At 46.1% G+C, this 18,937-nt stretch overlaps 1 protein-coding gene across 3 annotated transcripts in view; it reads right to left on the reverse strand.

Annotated features, from left to right (window-relative positions):
- The window catches only part of c25h1orf174 (chromosome 25 C1orf174 homolog), a 37,080-nt gene extending 19,130 nt beyond the window's left edge, over window positions 1-17,950 (reverse strand). For 2 of the 3 annotated variants that reach the window (XM_085966843.1, XM_085966841.1), the window contains exons 1-2: window positions 17,835-17,950; window positions 11,671-11,781 (exon numbers count right to left, since the gene is read on the reverse strand). In XM_085966843.1, the coding sequence (XP_085822969.1) occupies window positions 11,671-11,781; window positions 17,835-17,849 (126 nt within the window). In that variant the 5' untranslated portion in view covers window positions 17,850-17,950. Of the gene's footprint in view, window positions 1-8,298; window positions 8,431-11,670; window positions 11,784-17,834 lie in introns of those variants that run through there. The other variant, XM_085966842.1, reaches the window with a different exon arrangement.
- Between the last annotated feature and the right edge of the window lie 987 nt (window positions 17,951-18,937).

The raw sequence follows: 18,937 nt of genomic DNA on the forward strand, positions 1-18,937 counted from the left end.
ACTTAAGTTGGAACACACTGCAAAGATGAGATGGTTTCACCACAGCATTCACTGTAGTAAAGTGAACACTTTTGTTTGGCCCCATCCTCAAGCTGCATTTGTACTCTTAATGACCAGGTCATGAAGACAGAGCATAGAGCAGCGTGGGAGAATGGACACTTTATTGGTTGTAAATGCAGTGTGCGTAAGGAACAAAGTCTAACACACTACCTGTATAATACAAAGCAAGTTTACAACAGGTCCAGAGGCAGGGTGCAATAGATCACGTCATCCATTGCAGTTCCCAATAACAAACAAAGGAAGGGAAATATATACAATAAATGAAAATCAGAGGGTAAAGCAGCCTGCCCTGCTCTAAAGCATTGCCTACCAAACCTCTCTAAAGCCCCATTTTAAATCAGAGCATTGTGATATTAAACATTACCACTGAGAAAAGCAACAACAGTGTGTAAAACTCTCAAGCAAAAAATAAGATGAGGTGCCAGTTCCATAGAAAATATGCTTCAAGCATGACCCAAATTCCCCCTTTCAACACATGGTAGGCTGAGTTACTAGCTGCTGTATGCACACAGAGCAGAATGGGATTGGTAGAGGCATGGGATTACATCACCTGCCTGCTCCATTGCCTTTAAAACAACATACAAAATGCGCCCCAAGTGCATCTGATACATCTAAAGCTCAACCAATAGCCTTATGTCAGAAAAAATAGGACTAGTTCCGGCAAATATCCAATTTAGCATATTGATTCCTTTTTAAAATGACTCCTGAAGCCTCATTCTATATCTGTTCCATTATGCCCTGTAATAGTCAACTTTTAGATCCTAGGCAGATTCCAAGAGGGTCTAGTATTCTCACTCTAGTATTGGTGAGACCGCACCTGGAATACTGCGTACAGTTTTGGTGTCTATACTTAAGAAAGGACATACTTGCTCTCGAGTCAGTACAAAGAAGGTTCACTCGGTTAATCCCGGGGATGAGGGGGTGGACATATGAGGAGAGGTTGAGTAGATTGGGACTCTACTCATTGGAGTTCAGAAGAATGAGAGGCGATCTTATTGAAACATGTAAGATTGTGAAGGGGTTGGATCGGGTGGATGCGGGGAAGATGTTCCCGATGATGGGTGAAACTAGAACTAGGGGGTATAGTCTTAGAATAAGGGGCTGCTCTTTCAAAACTGAGATGAGGAGGAACTACTTCACTCAGAGGGTGGTAGGTCCATGGAATATGCTGCCCCAAAAAGCTGTAGAAGCTACATCATTACATAAATTTAAAACAGAAATAGACAGTTTCCTAGAAGTAAAGGGAATTAAGGGTTATGGGGAGCAGGCAGGAATTTGGACATGAGTCTAGGTTCGGATCGGTCATGGCCCTGTGGGTAGCGGAGCGGGCCCAGGGGCCGTATAGCCTGATCCTGCTCCTATTTCATGTGTCTAATTCTGTTAGATTCAGGAGATGGTTCTGTGATAGTGGATTGGCGGTTAGGATCAGATCAGCCATGATCTTATTGAATGGCGGAGCAGGCTCAAGGGGCCGATTGGCCTACTCCTGCTCCTATTTCTTATGTTCTTATGTTATGTTCACTCTGGTACATTCTGGTGAGATCTGATGACTCAGAAGAATCCTTTTAATTTTAAAGTATTGACACTTGAGTTATCTGAATGGTATATATGAACCAGAAATATTGTACTGCAAGATGATTTAATGACTTTTTACCTAATGGTTACAGGATTTTATAAAAGTTAAATTATTGGATGTAGTTTTCTAGATCACACAGCTCTCTTCACAAGCTAAAAAATAGAAAGCAGAATTGTTCCAACTTCAGTGTAACTGGGTTGATGTCATATCATTCCGTTGCTATAGTTACAGTAATTATTTACTTTTACAGGCCAGTTAAGAATGACAACTGCTGGTGACTTCATAAAAGAAAACCACTGCAAATGGAATCTTTTAGGTTGAAAGTTCCACCCACATAAACGGCAATGAGATAGGTTCATTACAAGAGCTAATTTAAAATATGACTCATAAATCACAAGTCTTACAGGTCTAAGCAATTTAGAAATGAAAAGAAACCTGGAACTGAATATCTTCTTAAACATGCCACACAAAGGAGGACATTATGAAACAACTAACTGCATTGAACAGTGGATACCTAGAAAGAAGGAATTGAGGGGTTGAGATGTTGCTTTTATGAAAGTTAATTATGCTTTTGGTTAACTAGTTGTCTGTCATGCAAAGAAAACCATCACCATGTTTAAACATTGCCAAACCGAGCTACTGAGAAATCCGTACAGGTAGTTTCTGTATGCCTTGTGATGCGCTATCAATTACTCATAAAAGACGGAGAGTTAGGAGAATAACTAAAGGCTTTTATTAGCAAAGAACAGAGCATGCCTCTCGTGGTTGACTGGGTTCCAAGAAGGCAGGGGGCTGCAGAGCGGTCACCTTTATACCTGGGCCTGTGGGTGGAGCCAGGGGCGGAGCCAGCAGAGACATGCTGAGGCATGCATAGGTACAACAGTGTGCAACAACAACAACGGTGAACAACAATAACAGTGGTTTACCACATTCACCCCTTGTTTAAAATTGAGTCCGGCGGGGTGAAGTGTACTAAAGGTTCGTGTAAGCAAGTCTATCAGGTGGCCTTGTATGCCGTCCTGATCGTCGTGGTGGCGGCGGTGATGGTGCAGCATCCAACGTTGAATCTGGCGTCTCATTGAGTGGTTGGGTGGTCAATGACGGGTCCTGGGGCTGCGGCATGCCGTCTAGCGGGGTTGGGTTGTGGGTAGTGGTGGATGGCAATGGTAGTGTTTCAGGGGCACCCGAAGGTGCGAGATCTCGTGTGGAGGCTGTGTCCTCCCGCCCGTCCGGGTACGCTACGTAAGCGTACTGGGGGTAGGCGTGGGTAGTGGTGGGTGGCGAAGGAGGTGTTTCGGGAGCACCCGAAGGTGCGAGGTCTCGTATGGAGACTGTGTCCTCCCGCCCGTCCGGGTACACCACGTAAGCATACTGAGGGTTGGCATGGAGGAGGCTCACCCTCTCGACCAGGGGGTCCGTCTTATGGGACCTCACGTGCTTCCGCAGTAGGACGGGTCCTGGAGAAGTCAGCCATGTCGGTAACGAGATCCCCGATGTGGACTTCCTGGGGAAGGAGAACATTCTCTCATGAGGGGTGGCATTGGTGGCTGTACAGAGCAGTGACCGAATGGAATGGAGCGCCGCAGGGAGGACCTCCTGCCAGCGAGAGGTCGGAAGGCCCTTAGATTTCAAGTTTAAAAGGACTGCCTTCCAGACCGTCGCATTCTCCCTTTCCACCTGGCCATTCCCCCGGGGGTTGTAGCTGGTGGTCCTGCTTGTAGCAATACTTCTCGCGAGCAGGTACTGACGAAGTTCGTCGCTCATAAAGGATGAGCCCTTGTCGCTATGAATATAGCTAGGGAAACCGAACAAGGCGAAGAGGTCATTCAGACATTTAATGACCGTGGTACTGGTCATGTCTGAGCAAGGGATGGCAAACGGGAAACGGGAGTACTCGTCAATTATGTTGAGGAAGTACACATTGCGGTCAGAGGAGGGGAGGGGCCTTTTAAAATCGACGCTCAGCCGTTCAAAGGGGCGCGTGGCTTTGATCAGGCTTGCTCTGTCTGGCCTATAAAAATGCGGTTTGCACTCGGCACAGATTTGGCAGTTCCTGGTCATGGTCCTGACCTCCTCGATGGAGTAGGGCAGGTTACGGGATTTGATGAAGTGAAAAAACCTGGTGACCCCCGGGTGGCAGAGGTCATTGTGGAGGGTCTTCAGTCTATCAACCTGCGCGTTGGCGCATGTACCACGTGATAGGGCATCTGGGGGCTCATTGAGTTTCCCGGGCCGGTACAAGATATCGTAATTGTAGGTGGAGAGTTCGATTCTCCACCTCAAGATCTTGTCATTCTTGATTTTGCCCCTCTGCTTATTATTAAACATAAAAGCTACTGAACGCTGGTCAGTGAGCAGGGTAAATCGTTTTCCGGCCAGGTAATGCCTCCAATGTCGCACAGCTTCCACAATGGCCTGGGCCTCCTTTTCGACAGGGGAGTGTCGAATCTCGGGGCCCTGGAGGGTCCTTGAGAAAAAGGCCACGGGTCTCCCCGCCTGGTTAAGGGTTGCAGCTAGGGCAAAGTCGGATGCGTCGCTCTCCACTTGGAAAGTGATGGACTCATCCACTGAGTGCATCGTGGCCCTCGCAATATCTCTTTTTATGAGAGTGAAGGCTGCACAGGCCTCTGCTGTCAGGGGAAAGGAGGTGGACTTGATGAGGGGTCTGGCTTTGTCCGCATAGTTGGGCACCCACTGAGCATAGTACGAGAAAAACCCTAGGCATCTCTTCAGTGCTTTTTGGCAGTGGGGGAGGGGGAGCTCCATAAGGGGGCGCATCCTGTCAGGGTCGGGGCCGATGACTCCGTTCTCCACTACACAGCCAAGAATGGCAAGGCGCTTGGTACGAAACATACATTTGTCCTTGTTGTATGTTAGGTTCAGCCGCTGGGCCGTACGGAGGAATTTCTCTAGATTAACAGCATGGTCCTGCTGGTCGTGGCCGCAGATGGTGACGTTGTCTAGATAGGGGAAAGTGGCCTGGAGCGCGTTCTGGTCAACCATCCGGTCCATCTCCCGTTGGAAGGCTGAAACCCCGTTGGTGACGCCGAAGGGAACTCTGAGGAAGTGGTAGAGACGACCGTCAGCTTCAAAAGCTGTGTACTGGCGGTCCTCAGCCCTGATGGGGAGCTGGTGGTATGCCGACTTCAGATCAATCGTCGAGAACACCCGGTATTGTGCTATCTGATTGACCATGTCAGATATGCGGGGGAGTGGGTATGCATCTAGCTGGGTGTAGCGATTGATCGTCTGGCTGTAGTCAATAACTAGGCGCTGTTTTTCGCCAGTCTTCACTACCACCACTTGTGTTCGCCATGGGCTGGTGCTACTTTCAATAATCCCTTCCTTCAGGAGTCTCGCTACCTCGGATTTAATGAAGCTCCTATCCCCGGCACTGTAACGCCTGCTTTTGGTAGCGATGGGCTTACAGTCGCGGGTGAGGTTAGCGAACAAGGACGGGGGGGGGACTTTAAGGGTGGAGAGGCTGCAAATGGTGCGCGGCGGGCGATTTAAAAGCTGCTGGCTGCAGACTGTGAGTGGGGGGAGGGGTCCGTCGTACGCTAATGTGACACTCTTAAGGTGGCACTGAAAATCCAACCCCAGTAGAACGGCAGCGCAGAGATGGGGCAGGACCAGGAGTTTAAAATTTTTGTATTCTGTGCCCCTTACTGAAAGGGTCACTACACAGTAGCCACCGACGTCCGCTGACTGGGCTTTGGAAGCCAAAGAGATCCGATGGCGCGTCGGCAGGACCGGGAGAGAGTAACTGCGCACCGTGTCGGGGTGGATAAAGCTCTCCGTGCTCCCGCTGTCAAAAAGGCAGGTAGTGGCGCGGCCGTTTACCGTAATGTCCATCATGGACCTGGACAGTTGATGAGGGAGAGATTGGTCCAGCGTCACGGAGGCCAGCGTATGGTCGAGCGAGTCGATGTGGTCGTCAGATGAGGCGGTGGTTGAGTCCGGGTCCCCCGTGGTTGAAGTTGGAGACGTCCAAGATGGCGGACAAAATGGCGGCGCCCATGATCCCGATCCCCACGCGGCTGGGGGAGCCCAAGATGGCGGACAAGATGGCTGCCCCCACGGTTCGCACGCGGCGCTGCTGGCATTAGCGGTTTTATCTTTGCAGGCGCTTACATAGTGTCCTTTCTTCCCGCAGCCGGAGCAGGTAGCGTTTCTCGCCGGGCAGCGTGCTCTGGGGTGTTTTGCCTGGCCACAAAAATAACATTTCTGTGCCTTGGACATCGCAGCAGCAGTTGAAGGTGGCGGTCCCATGACCCAAGGTTGTGGCGTCCACGTTGCGGAGCGGTTAGGGGAGAAGGCGTCCATATTCCTGTGGGCCGCGTCGAGCGAGAGCGCGAGGGACACTGCCTTTCTCAGGTCCATTTCTCCCTTTTCCAACAGTCTCTGCCGGGAGTAGTCGGACCTTAGACCCGCAACGAAAGCATCTCGGATCAGTCCCTCCGTGTGTGCTGCGGCTGATACTTCTTTGCAATCGCAGCCTCGGCCGAGTATCCGTAGTGCCCGTAGGAAGGCCTCCACCGATTCCCCGGGCTGCTGTCTGCGGGATCTTAAGAGGTGCCTGGCATAGACCGTATTTACCGGGCGTGCGTATTGCCCTTTTAGCAGATCAATAGCCGCCGCGTAGGTCGTCGCGTCCTGGATTATTGTATAAACTTGGTGGCTCACCTTTGAGGCCAGGATTTCCAACTTGTTTTCGTCCAGGGTCACAGTTGAGGCTTGCAGGTAGGCCTCGAAGCAACGCAGCCAATGCGCGAATTTGGTAGCCGAACCTGCTTCTTGGGGGTCTAGGTCCAGGCATGTTGGTCTGAGGGCTCGCAGCAGCTCCTGCTGCTCAGCGTTTGGTGCAGCAGCCTGCTGCTCAGCGTTTGTTGTCGACATTTTGTTTTTGCTAATAAAATTGATGCGCTATCAATTACTCATAAAAGATGGAGAGTTAGGAGAGTAACTAAAGGCTTTTATTAGCAAAGAACAGAGCATGCCTCTCGTGGTTGACTGGGTTCCAAGAAGGCAGGGGGCTGCAGAGCGGTCACCTTTATACCTGGGCCTGTGGGTGGAGCCAGGGGCGGAGCCAGCAGAGACATGCTGAGGCATGCATAGGTACAACAGTGTGTAACAACAACAACAACGGTGAACAACAATAACAGTGGTTTACCACACCTTGTATAGAGTGAACACTCTGTCCCCACAGGTATAAATTTCACTTACCTCAGTCCAGGGAATTTAGGTGAAGGTTGGCATGAGTCGAGACTTATGGAGCCCCAGGCTTGCTCAATAACTAGCGAAAACCATGCAGTCTACCAGCACATAGAACTGAGGAGCTCCTGCTGCTTGTCCAGCTAAAGCCACCCCACCCATGCAGCAGATTAATTAAAACACAGTAGATTTCAGTTCTACTGATAATTTAGGGGTAGGTGAACCAAGTGTGGGCCCAGGAAAGCCCAAGGTTCCATCACTAGACAGTGCTGAGTTAATTAATCTCAGGGCAATATGAGGGATGCGGTTAATGGCCTTGGCAGTCCTGGGAATGGAAAACAAAATCAGCGTTCCTGCCCCTGATGGCTATCCAGTAACCTGCGCTGCAAAGTGCCCACGTGGACACTGAGTTAAAAACAGAATGATGTTTCATGCTGATGTGTCCTTCAGTCTGATAGGCTGTCGAGACTCACTGCTTAGGCTTATGGGTGAAGAATGGCTATGGGAGGGGGGGGGGGCTGCACCATCTATGGAACCATAACACGGAAGAGTCAGCAACTTCAAGAGAAGAATGCAGAAAATGCGCCAAAAAACCCACTGTAGCCAAAGCCTCTGTGCATTATACCAGATCTTACAGTATAAAGATGTTAAACAGTTTGCACGGGTGAGTTAGCTCAGATGGTTAGATCGCGGTGTTATTAACGCCACGGTCGCGGGTTCAATCCCCGTACTGACTAACTACGCTGCCTGCCACTGCCGTGCCGGAAAGGCAGCGATGACATTTTTCACTCCGAGGGTGGTGAATCTTTGGAATTCTCTACCCCAGAGAGCTGTGGATGCTCGGTCGTTGGGTATATTCAAGACCGAGACAGATAGATTCTTGGGCACTAAGGGAATCAAAGGATATGGAGATAGTGCGGGAAGGTGGAGTTAAGGTAGAAGATCGGCCATGATCTTATTGAATGGTGGAGCAGGCTCGAAGGGCAGAATGGCCGACTCCTGCTCCTATTTCTTATCATTCTGATTCTAGGTTCTGAAGATATCAGTTGTAGAAGAAATCAAAGACCTTTGACAAACTGCTCATCAGGATCAGCTTCTGATTTTGCCCAGTGTCCTGAACAGCAGTAAAAATGCCTGAATTAATCACTCAGCTTTCCTCCGCTGAGTAATCACCCAATCATCTTTTAGTAGATTCTCTTCTCCATTCACTTTTTTAAGGTTTCTGGATAGGGATTATTGTTGAAAACAGACAGGGTTATTCATAGGAAGTTAGAGAAGAATAAAGGAATAAAATAGAAACAGCTCCTCGCAAAAAAGTAAACCAATGCTGTTTTTAAATCTGTGACTTAAATTTATTGCCTTTAAATTCCTTTTGTATTCTGCAGCTGGTAGCTTATAATCAATTTTGAAATCTTCTGAGTAACTTGTGAAATTAGGATCAGATTCACCTGTGATGCGCCCATCATTCTGCTAACACTCACTAGCTAGGCTCACACATGAAGAATCTTGGGTGAGGTGCTGACACCGATGGACCGTACCCCAGTATAAGTCACCACCTTCAGGAGAGGAGGAAAGAAGAACTGGGGAAAAAAATACACACGCTAAAATTGTGGGTTGATGTGATATTCCCTCTCCATATATCTCTGACACAATCTTTACCATTAACAAATCATGCTACGTTATTTGCAGGACATACAAACAATAGGATTTACTAGAAGAAAGCTAGCAGGGACTTTACTGGGTAATAAAAAAATGCATGCATTAAGAAAATACAAATAAAATTTGGCAGTCAAGCTCCAGCATTCTTTGACAAAATACATGACAACCTGGAGCAAATGTAAGCACATGTTTTGTAACTATAAACTAACACTTGCACAAGTGTATATCCTACATATTGCTATGGCATTTTAATATTTAAAAATAACTAATTTGAATGCACATCATCAGTATGTAGAGGAAATAGATCTAGCAAAACTGTTTCTAAATGTAAAGGTACTGTAGAAAGAGTTGGGTATCGTGATTATAGAACCCTGCAGTGGAATGGTTGGGAACCACTGGCCCAGGTCATTTAGTTTTAGTCACTGCGCCATCATTTCCAACAATTACTGTAGTTTTTCCCTGAAGCATGTTATTTCATTTCTAAAAAGTTTCCACAGCCAACATGAATAAATTGAAGGTGGCATAGTGCTACAGTTTGTTGGAGCATTAATGCATGATGCCATGGCAACGGAAGGACACAGGTTTAATTCTCTTTCCAACCCCTCATGAGATTACTAATTTCTCCGTACTATTGTGGGGAGAGGGAGGAGAGAAACAGGAGTGATGTCCCCTGGCTGCTGTCGAAGAGTGGCTAGCTCAGAACAGCAATGGTCGAGACCTGGGAGACAGTTGGGCACCCACCCTCTCTAATACGAGGTGTGTATACTGAGGAAATCAAGGACTGAAGAGGAAAAAGAATAAATTCATTAATTGTAGCATGTCAGTTCCTAAATTTTTACAGGACTGCCTCACTGAATATTTTTATCTCATCCAATAGGGTTATTGATTCCCCCTGGTACGGCCCCCATCTCCACTCCCATAAGTCCAAGGGACGCAAACTTAATCGTTTATGGTGGACAACTGGTTTAGCCATTCATCACCAGATCTGGCTGGACTACACACCACTATTGAGTCCTGCTCTCCTCTGCCAAAACTGCTCACCACTCCAGGATCATCCTGGAATGCAAAGGTATCCCCCGGCTTCTCCTCTCCACTACAAACAGTCTTTCTAAACCCTTCCACCCTGCCCCTTCGCCCTCACCTCCAACAAGTGCGAGGAGCTCCTGGTCTTCTTTGTCAACTAAGATTGAGACCATTCGATCAGCTGCCTCTGACGCTTCCCTCCCTCCCCCAGCCCACTGGGCCAAACTTCCCTCCTGCCCTAGCCCTGAACTAGCTTCAGTCTCTAGTTTTTCTCCTATCTCCTCATATACCCTCTCCGAGCTCATCTTGTCATGAGACCAATCTCCTGCTCCCTCGACCCTATTCCCACCAAACTGCTGACCACCAACTTCCCTTCCTGAAAACCATGTTAGCTGATATTGTTAATGCTTCCTTCTCCTCGGGTATTGTCCCCCTCCTTTTCAAATTTGCCATCGTCACCGCCCTCCTCAAATAAAAATTACCCTCGACTCCTCTGCCCTTGCAAACTACTGCCCCATCTCCAACCTCACTTTCAAGTTCTTAAACGTCTTGTCGCCTCCCAAAAAAGCTATAACCGGAAGACTTTACCTCAACGGTGCTGATGGTCACTCAGAATTCATTCTGCTGACCGGGGCTCACTGGGCAGTGACCACACGGTACTATGCCCCCTTTAAACCCCAGGCCTTTTCAGTCACAGAGCCTATTGGCACCAGGACCAGCACACAGGACTGCAACTACATTATTGAACCACTCCAATCAGGATTCCCTCCATGCCACAGCACTAAAATGACCCATAAAATCACAAATGACATCCTATGTGACTGTGACCATGGTGCACTATCCCTCCTCATCCTTCTCTACCCATCTTCAGCCTTTGACACGGTTGACCACACCATCCTCCTCCAACGCCACTCCTCCGTTGTCCAGCTGTGTGGAGTTGCCCTTGCCTGGTTCCATTCTTATCTATCCAGTTGTAGTCAGAGAATCTCCTGCAATGGCTTCCCTTCCTGCTCCCGCACTGTTACCTCTGGAGTCCCCCAAGGATCTATCCTTGGCGGCCTCCCATTTCTCACCTGTCTGCTGTCCCTCTGCGATATCATTCGAAAACACGTTACAGTAGATTCCACATGTATGCTGATGACACCCAGCTCTACCTCACCACCGCCTCTCTCTACTCCTCCACTGCCTCCGATTTGTCATGCTGCTTGTCCGACATCCAGTACTAGATGTGCAGAAATTTCCTCCAATTAAATATTAAGCCATTGTCTTTGTTCCCTACCACAAATTCTGTTCCCTAGCCACAGACTCCATCCCCCTCCCTGGCCATTGTCTGAGGCTGAACTGGACTATTTGCAACATCGGTGTCCTATCTTACCCTGTACTTAGCTTCCAACCCCAGATCCTCTCCAACACCAAGACTGCCTACGTCCACCCCTGTAATATCACCAGTCTCTGTCCGTGCCTCAGCTCATCTGCTCCTGAAACCCTCATCCATGCCTTTGTTACCTCCAGACTCGACTATTCCAAAGCTCTCCTGGCCGGCCTCCCATCTTCCACCCTCCAGAAACTCAAGCTTATCCAGAACTCTGCTGCCCGTATCCTGACTCGCACCAAGTCCTGTTCACCCATCTCCCCTGTGCTCGCTGACCTACATTGGCTCCCGGTCCGGCAACGCCTCGATTTTAAAATTTTCATCCTTGTCCATGGCCTCGCCTCTCCCTACCTCTGTAACCTCCTCCAGCCCTACAACCCTCCAAGATCTCTGCTCTCCTCCAATTCTGGCCTTTTCTGCATCCTTGATTTCCTTCGCTCCACCATTGGCGGCCATGCCTTCAGCTGCCTAGGTCCTAAGCTCTGGAATTCCCACTCTAAACCTCCGCCTCTCTACCTCTCTTTCTTCCTTTAAGTTGCTCCTTAAAACCTACCTCTTTCAACAAACTTTGGTCACATGTCCTAATATCTCTTTATGTGGCTCGGTGTCAAATTTTGTCTGCTAACGCTCTTTGGGACGTTTTTACTACATTAAAGATGCTATATATATGTAAGGTGGCGTTGCTGTCATTATAAGTTCCATTAGTTCATAGATATAGATCTGTACCAGTGGAAAGATTACGTGGGCACATTGTCATTTTTCTTACCGTGGGTGCTTTCTGCATTGAGCTGTCATCCTTGACATCCTGTGTGGAAGTCTTTGATGCTGCGGCACAGAGCTCCCTATTCCTAAGACGTGCTGAACGGCGGATTCCAACCTTAAACAAGATGTTTGGTAAATTTATTGTAACTGAAGCAATACTTAAGAAGGTATATCTGAATACTATGTATCTCTATTTGTCAGAAAACACACTCGGAAAGTTACTCTATGATAATACAAGACTTGAGAAGCACATACAGATTTTATCCTGAAACAATAATTGTGGATGCATATTGACATGAATCAGTCATTCATGAAAGAAAGACTTATGAAATAATAAATAACAACAGAAAATGCTGGAAATACTCAGCAGGCCAGGCAGCATCCGTGGAGAGAGAAACAGAGTTAACGTTTCAGGTATTTCCCACTGTCCAGGGCCCCAAACACCCCTTCCAGGTGAAAAAGCGATTTACTTGTACTTCTTGCAATTTAATATACTGTATTCGCTGCTCACGATGTTGTCTCCTCTACATTGGGGAGACCAAACGCAGATTGGGCGACCACTTTGCAGAACACCTCCATTCAGTCCGTAAGGGTGACCCTGAGCTTCCGGTCGCCTGTCACTTTAATTCACCGCTTCACTCCCACTCCCACTCTGATCTCTCTGTCCTCGGGCTATTGCATTGTTCTAATGAAGCTCGAGGAACAGCACCTCATCTTTCGATTGGGCACTTTGCAGCCTGCCGGACTCAACATCGAGTTCAACAATTTCAGATAATTATCCCTGCCCCCATTTTTCATGCAGTATGATTTTTGCCATTCCCATTTGCAACATTTTATCTTTCCTGCCTCTTACAAAAGTACAGGGTATTCTTTCTATTCCTTCCTCCCCTCCTAACCACCCCCCCCTTGTCTCTGCACCTGCTTAATATGTTACATCTCCAGCTTTTTCCAGTTCTGATGAAGGGCCCCAGACCTGAAACATTAACTCTGTTTCTCTCTCCACGGATGCTGCCTGGCCTGCTGAGTATTTCCAGCATTTTCTGTTGTTATTTCAGATTTCCAGCATCCGCAGTATTTTGCTATTATACTTATGAAATAATACTGAGTGGCCTTCGGGTGGCGCTGTCCAGGGAGAGTATAAATACTCGGGCACAGGCCCAGCTTGCGCAGGACATTCTTAACAGGAACTAGTGAAGGACACAACTAGACCTCCATGTTGTAAAACAGTTGATTAAAGCTTTGTTTAACGCTGAGACCAAGTGCCTAGTAGTTTTCTTACGTAACATATAACTTTAGCATAGCATGAAGTGATTAAATGCACCCTTTACAACATTCTTGCCAGGTGCCATAAACATGTCTCTATTTTTTAAAATATTAAAACTTTACAGGACTCTAATTCAGGACACTGTATATTATACAGTTAAAAGTTGGTATCAATATTTTTCAAAGTCCAATTTTTATCTCCCACTCTTGTGCAACAGTATCAATCTGTCTCTGCCATATTTTCTGATCGGGTTTCACTGTGCATCATTCAATTCAGGAGGAACACATCCACAATCATTCATGCAACAGATGTGATGTTATGAAGTGTCAATACCTTTCATAGTATGTGTTAATATTTTCATTGTGCATCAAGCATTTTACAAATTGTGTAGGTCTGATGAGAATTGAAAACAAAACTACTTGCAACATTTTTGCACTTTGGTTAAAATTCTAACAGAGCTAAAGTAAAGAAAATATTCCGTTTTTAAGTTACAATATATTTAAAAAGTTACAAAAGGTAATGTATATAAAAAAAGGAATCACCATCAATAATGTTTGTAGCCTTGGGGGTTGGTGAGCACAGGTGTGGGCCTGCAGTTCCCCATACAGTAAGATTCTGATCTCAGGCAGGGTGTTAACTACAGGAAACTTTTTTTTAATATCCGGCACGGACGGGACCGACGTTGTGCCGGTTCATCAAAAATTCCGGATAACCGAAAGCTATAGTAAAAGATACGGAGCTGAGAGCTCCGTATAAAGCAACAAACCCTGTGCTTCAGAACAATGGCCACAAGTTGCAAGCGCCTCTGTAGCTTAGCAACAGCTGCAGCCACACCCTTGCACAGCAACAAATGGAGGAAGGCAAGTAATAAAAGTTACCTGAACCTACTCCTGAATTTTGCCGGTTAACCGAGATTTCTGGTTATTTAGGTGCCGGTAAATCGAAAGTTTCCTGTACCTCAACATAAGTGAAGCATAACAAGTTGGTAGACTAGCGTACATGTTGGTACAGTATCTTATTCATAATTGTCTCAGCCAATTTATCTCCTCTCCATCTGAGATGTTGTCTCCTTGTTGGGCTATGGTTGCATGGTGACCAGGTGCTCTGACACTGTGCCCAATTATTCACGTTAACCTTGCCAGCGAGTGCCAATATGTTATTTAACAAGAGAGGGCGGATCAGAATCCATCCTCATCCAACATCCACACATGTGCAATTCCTGCAGAGGCCACTGGACAGTGATCGTGAGTGAAAAGCCAGGCTGTTTTTCTCTTCTGTGACCCACAGGAGTTGAAGTCAACTACAATGTCCCCATTACCACTTTGGCTTAGATCAGCTAACTCCTAACAGCATGGGAATTGAACATGGGGCCTTCCTGGACTGTAAATGCATAACAAAACATACACGCAAGTAGCCAAAAACTGCAGCAAATTTCTTGTCAATAAAAAAGATCATGAATAGTCAACAGAGCAATGTTTCTTTAGTAGCTCATCTTGTATAATATATTTTCAAACTCTTTATTCTCCCTTTTTTCCTCTTCATACATAGTTTCCCCGTGGAGACTCCCAGTTGAGAGGGTAGGCAAACTGCTGCCAGGTCTCCACTTAAACACCACTAGAAAGTGAGCAAAAGTGGCCCAGTATAGAATCTTCCTCAGATTTCCCAACTGCAGAAGTGTGGCAAAATTTGGAGGTGGACTATTAACCCATTACTGTGAGCAGGTATCAGTCTCGAAACGATATCAATGGTATAGTATTGTCATTCCAATACATCATTGTGTTTGATACTGCCATCACTGTCAATAATGCATTAGGCTGATCCAAGCCCTTACTAGAATTCAATTGTGTTTGTGTGCAAGTGTCCTTATTGAATTTGATACAATTCCCAGCAGTTTGATCCCACTAATCATCTGATTAAAAAAACACCAATCATGTGTACAGTAGTAACTTTTGTTACAATTTTTAAAAAATTATTTATATCCAGTGGAAACAAACATCCATCTGAAGATGTAATTACACATTTCCCTCAACATACTATGGATATTTCCAAGAAGGTCCGCTTGTTCTAACTTTTTAATATGGCTTCAGTGAGCATCAATCCAAAAATACAAAGTGTGTTGTTTGATTTTGTTGAAACCACCTTCTATCAGTTGAATTATTTAATGACTGATAAGAACGTAAGTGCAGGAGTAGGCCATTCGGCCCTTCGTGCCTGCCCCACTATTCAAGAAGATCATGGCTGATCTTCTGCCTCAACTCCACCTTCCTGCACTATTCCCATATCCCTTGATTCCCTTAATATCCAAAAATCTATTGATCTCTGCCTTGAATATACTCAACCTAAATATAACCTATTCCAAAGCTCAAATATATATTTTTCCACAATCACCAAACGTTTGCTTGTGGTTCCGACAGTCACGACTGCATCTTACCTTCTGCTGGCATGACCAATTGGAATTGCAGCAATGCTTTGGGGCAGCTATCTACACATGGATTATGAGAGAACAACCTGCTTGAAGGAATTAATTCCACAGTTGAAATGACCACAAGTCATAAATCCTATGGGTTTGATCAGTCCACAATTGGAAGAAGACTTCATGTATTAATATATTTATTCCTAACACTGAGATGGACTGTTCCTGTGCTCCATAAACATTAATCCTATGCATATATGCCTGTGTTTAGAACCTGGAGACTGGAATATGCTTTCACCTATGTTTGAGTTGTTATGACATTATGTGTGTTACAAGAATAATTCCACAATTAAAATATGCCCAGGAGGCAGTCTTCCCCAATCTAGTACATGTTAAAAATAAGGTTAAAAATCTCCTATTTCATACAAGGTATTTATATTTTTAAATAGTGCTTTCCTCTCGGAGGTGATCCAGGTTCCCACTGTCTACAGGGTGCTGCTGAGCTGGGATCAGCTTCAGGAGCATCGGTGAGTGCATATATGGAGATTTCTGCAGATCGGCATCCTTTTTGATCCTGAATATCAAAGAGAACCACTCAAACTGGGAAAATTCATCAGGCTGCATAAGTAGAAATGTTTCAATTGTTTCTTAACATTAAACAGAATGTGGTTGGGGACAGATGGAAGAAAGACATTATATCCATCACCCTTTAAAGTGGCATTATAAGATTATTTGAGAAAAAAGGATTGTTTGCCCCATAACTCGCTGTGCAAATGAGCCACCTGGTGTGGTACTGAGTCACAGAGACCGGGCTCAGTCCCTGGTCTGTGCTGAGCTAACTGTTCTCAGCTAAGGCAGCAGTCAGGATGCGATAATTAACCTCAGCTGGAGGAGAAAAAACATCAGGTAACGTTCCCACTTACAATCACTATCCAGTGATCCCTGCTGCAAAGGGTTCGTGTCTGGACACTGTCCGATGACAGGACAAGGCTTGGTTGTCATGGTTTCTACAGCTTGCTAACATGCTTTAGGTGGAACTTTCAACTTCGCCCGGGGGGGGGGGGGCGTAGATCGGGCGGTAGGTGTTCAGCTGCCCGTAAACCCCGCTCGAATTGTGTTTCCATTCCAGGCAGCCAATTTTGCCGCCGGCTGTTTTACGCTGCCACCCCTCGCCGAAGTTGAAAGTTCCGCCCACTGTCTAAACTCACACTTGGTAAAATGCTTATTTGGGCAAAGTAGTCAAAACTGCTAGTGCTCAAGGGACTGTACGCTGGCATGTATTAGCATCATTCGGAGAGAGTGGGAGAAAAACTGTGGAGAAGGGGTGGGTAAAATGAAAAGATTTTTTTTTCCAATATAACAAAGTGACTAGACAACCTTTAAGAGCATAATATGTGACTTCATATTTATGTCTCACTTGCCTACTCCCTGCTGAAAGCCGAACATCATCCCACTATTTTATTGCTTACACAAAGCACCTTTATATGACATAATAATAATAATAATCTACACTCCCAGAGCTTTCCCTCAGACAGTCCTACGGGCCAACCTACTGACACAAGCATGCGGGAATGTTTACAAACCACTTTTTCTTGGTGCCAAATATAAATGGGAAAAAGTGACTGGGCCTCAACCCTCTGAGGACCACGGTAACCTTTCAGCACCAACGCTCGAGTCTCGCTGTTTACAACTTCAACTTTTTTTCCCCAAATGAGGAGAGGAAAACTTAACAGTGTTATTCACAATATTCATCATTTAAAATGCAAGTAAAAAATATTTTGCAGACGCGGTGCACAGGAAAAGGCCGTTGAATATTCGAAGGGTTTTTATTGGTTTATTTTGGACACACCCTTTCACATTAGCTGTCACTTGCCGAAAGCGCTCAGCATTCTGCACCTCAGGCAAAAAAACTCTTAGCGGACACAGCATAAACCCGAGTCTGGGAGCCAAACTAAACACTTTACCATGTTACACCTTCTGCTAGTGCCAATACTGGCTAGCCACCATTCAGACCATAATAACAATTATAATTTAACCTCCGCAAACAACCCTGTGTTCTGACCACCTCCAGCGAAGCTACCCTACCGTCCGTGCCAGCCTGGCTCTGGATTGCCAGTCCAGCAGTGCCCATGCCACCTTGCTCCGTGGAGGGAAGGCCAACCGGTGGGGAGGACAGAGCCTGCATTGAACTGACTGACTGACTTCCTGACTCTTTGTAACATGCCGGGGGACATATTTAGACCCTTTGCAAAAATGCTTACGTCGGTAAGATAAAGTAAGCTCTTGCAATACAAGAGGGAAGCAGTTACTAATTTCTCTTTCTTTTAAATTACATCTTCAAATCTCAGTGCTTGGACGGAGGCAGCTGCTGGGAGTCTCAACTTTGTGAAGAGCAACACTTCAGCCGCAAGGCTCGAGATCCCTTTAATCGCATTCCCGCAGCCACGGCACGCAAGAAAACACACACCTGTAAAGGCCAGTGAGCTCCTACCTGTTTAGTCTTCATCTTAAATTGAAATCTGGACGAGCGTCCACCTTTTTTTTTTGCACTTGCTCGCTTCAAACTGGGGCTGCAACAAATATTGCAACTTTCAGCGCAGCCCAGCCTCGGAGACAAACCCCGCCCAACCCACCGCCCGATTGGTCAGTCGATGCCGGATTCGTATTCCGATTGGGCAGCCGACACGCCCGTCATTCCGGATTGACATGGTCCGCCGCCATCTTTGTGAAGGGCAAGAGCAGAACTTGTCAAGCAGCCGGCCTGCTTAAAGCGGACATGCACTGCTCCAGAAGAAGAAAAAAACCTTGGAGTACTGATGGCAGATGATAGTCAGCCAGAAGGCGTTTTTATGCGAAAACACAAATAGTTAGCAACAACAGCAAAAGTTGTGATAATTATTGTGCCTTCTAAATTGTTCTGCAACTTAAATATTAAGGGAATAACAACAGAAAATGCTGGAAAAACTCAGCAGGCCAGGCAACATCCGTGGAGAGAAAATAGAGTCAACGGGTCAAGACTGGAAAAGCACAGGAAATGAAATAGATTGAAAGGCCAGGCTGGGAGAGAACAAAAGAGAAGTGAAGTCTTGACAAAGGGTTTGACCCGAAACGTCGACTCTATTTTCTCTCCACGGATGTTGCCTGGCCTGCTGAGTTTTTCCAGCATTTTCTGTTGTTATTTTGGATTTCCAGCACCTGCAGTATTTTGCTATTGTTAAATATTAAGGGTTTTGCTGTAAAGTATTTCCTAAACGATTAACTTGTCTGCTGCTCGGGATGTTTACCACTCTTCTCTAGTGCGGGGGGACATTAAAGTGGCATGTACTGTTTGCAGCATGTATATAAAAGTTTGTAACTGCTCCATTAAAATACGACTATATTTTACCTTGAAGAACACTTGGGGATTTCTATTTGAGAACGCTGTAACTAATGGAAATACAGTTTAAGGTACTGTACAGATTGTATCTTATTTCAGGTTTTACGAGTAAAGTATCTTGTCAACAATTGTACTCATTATCCCAGATATAGGGCCAAAAGGTGCCATTAGGAGCATGCTTTGATTATGCTCGTCACTAATTAATGGAGGTAAATGAT

Source organism: Somniosus microcephalus, chromosome 25 (genome assembly GCF_052327205.1).
Source record: "Somniosus microcephalus isolate GS21.2 chromosome 25, FLI_Smic_1.0, whole genome shotgun sequence".
Lineage (NCBI taxonomy): Eukaryota > Metazoa > Chordata > Chondrichthyes > Squaliformes > Somniosidae > Somniosus > Somniosus microcephalus.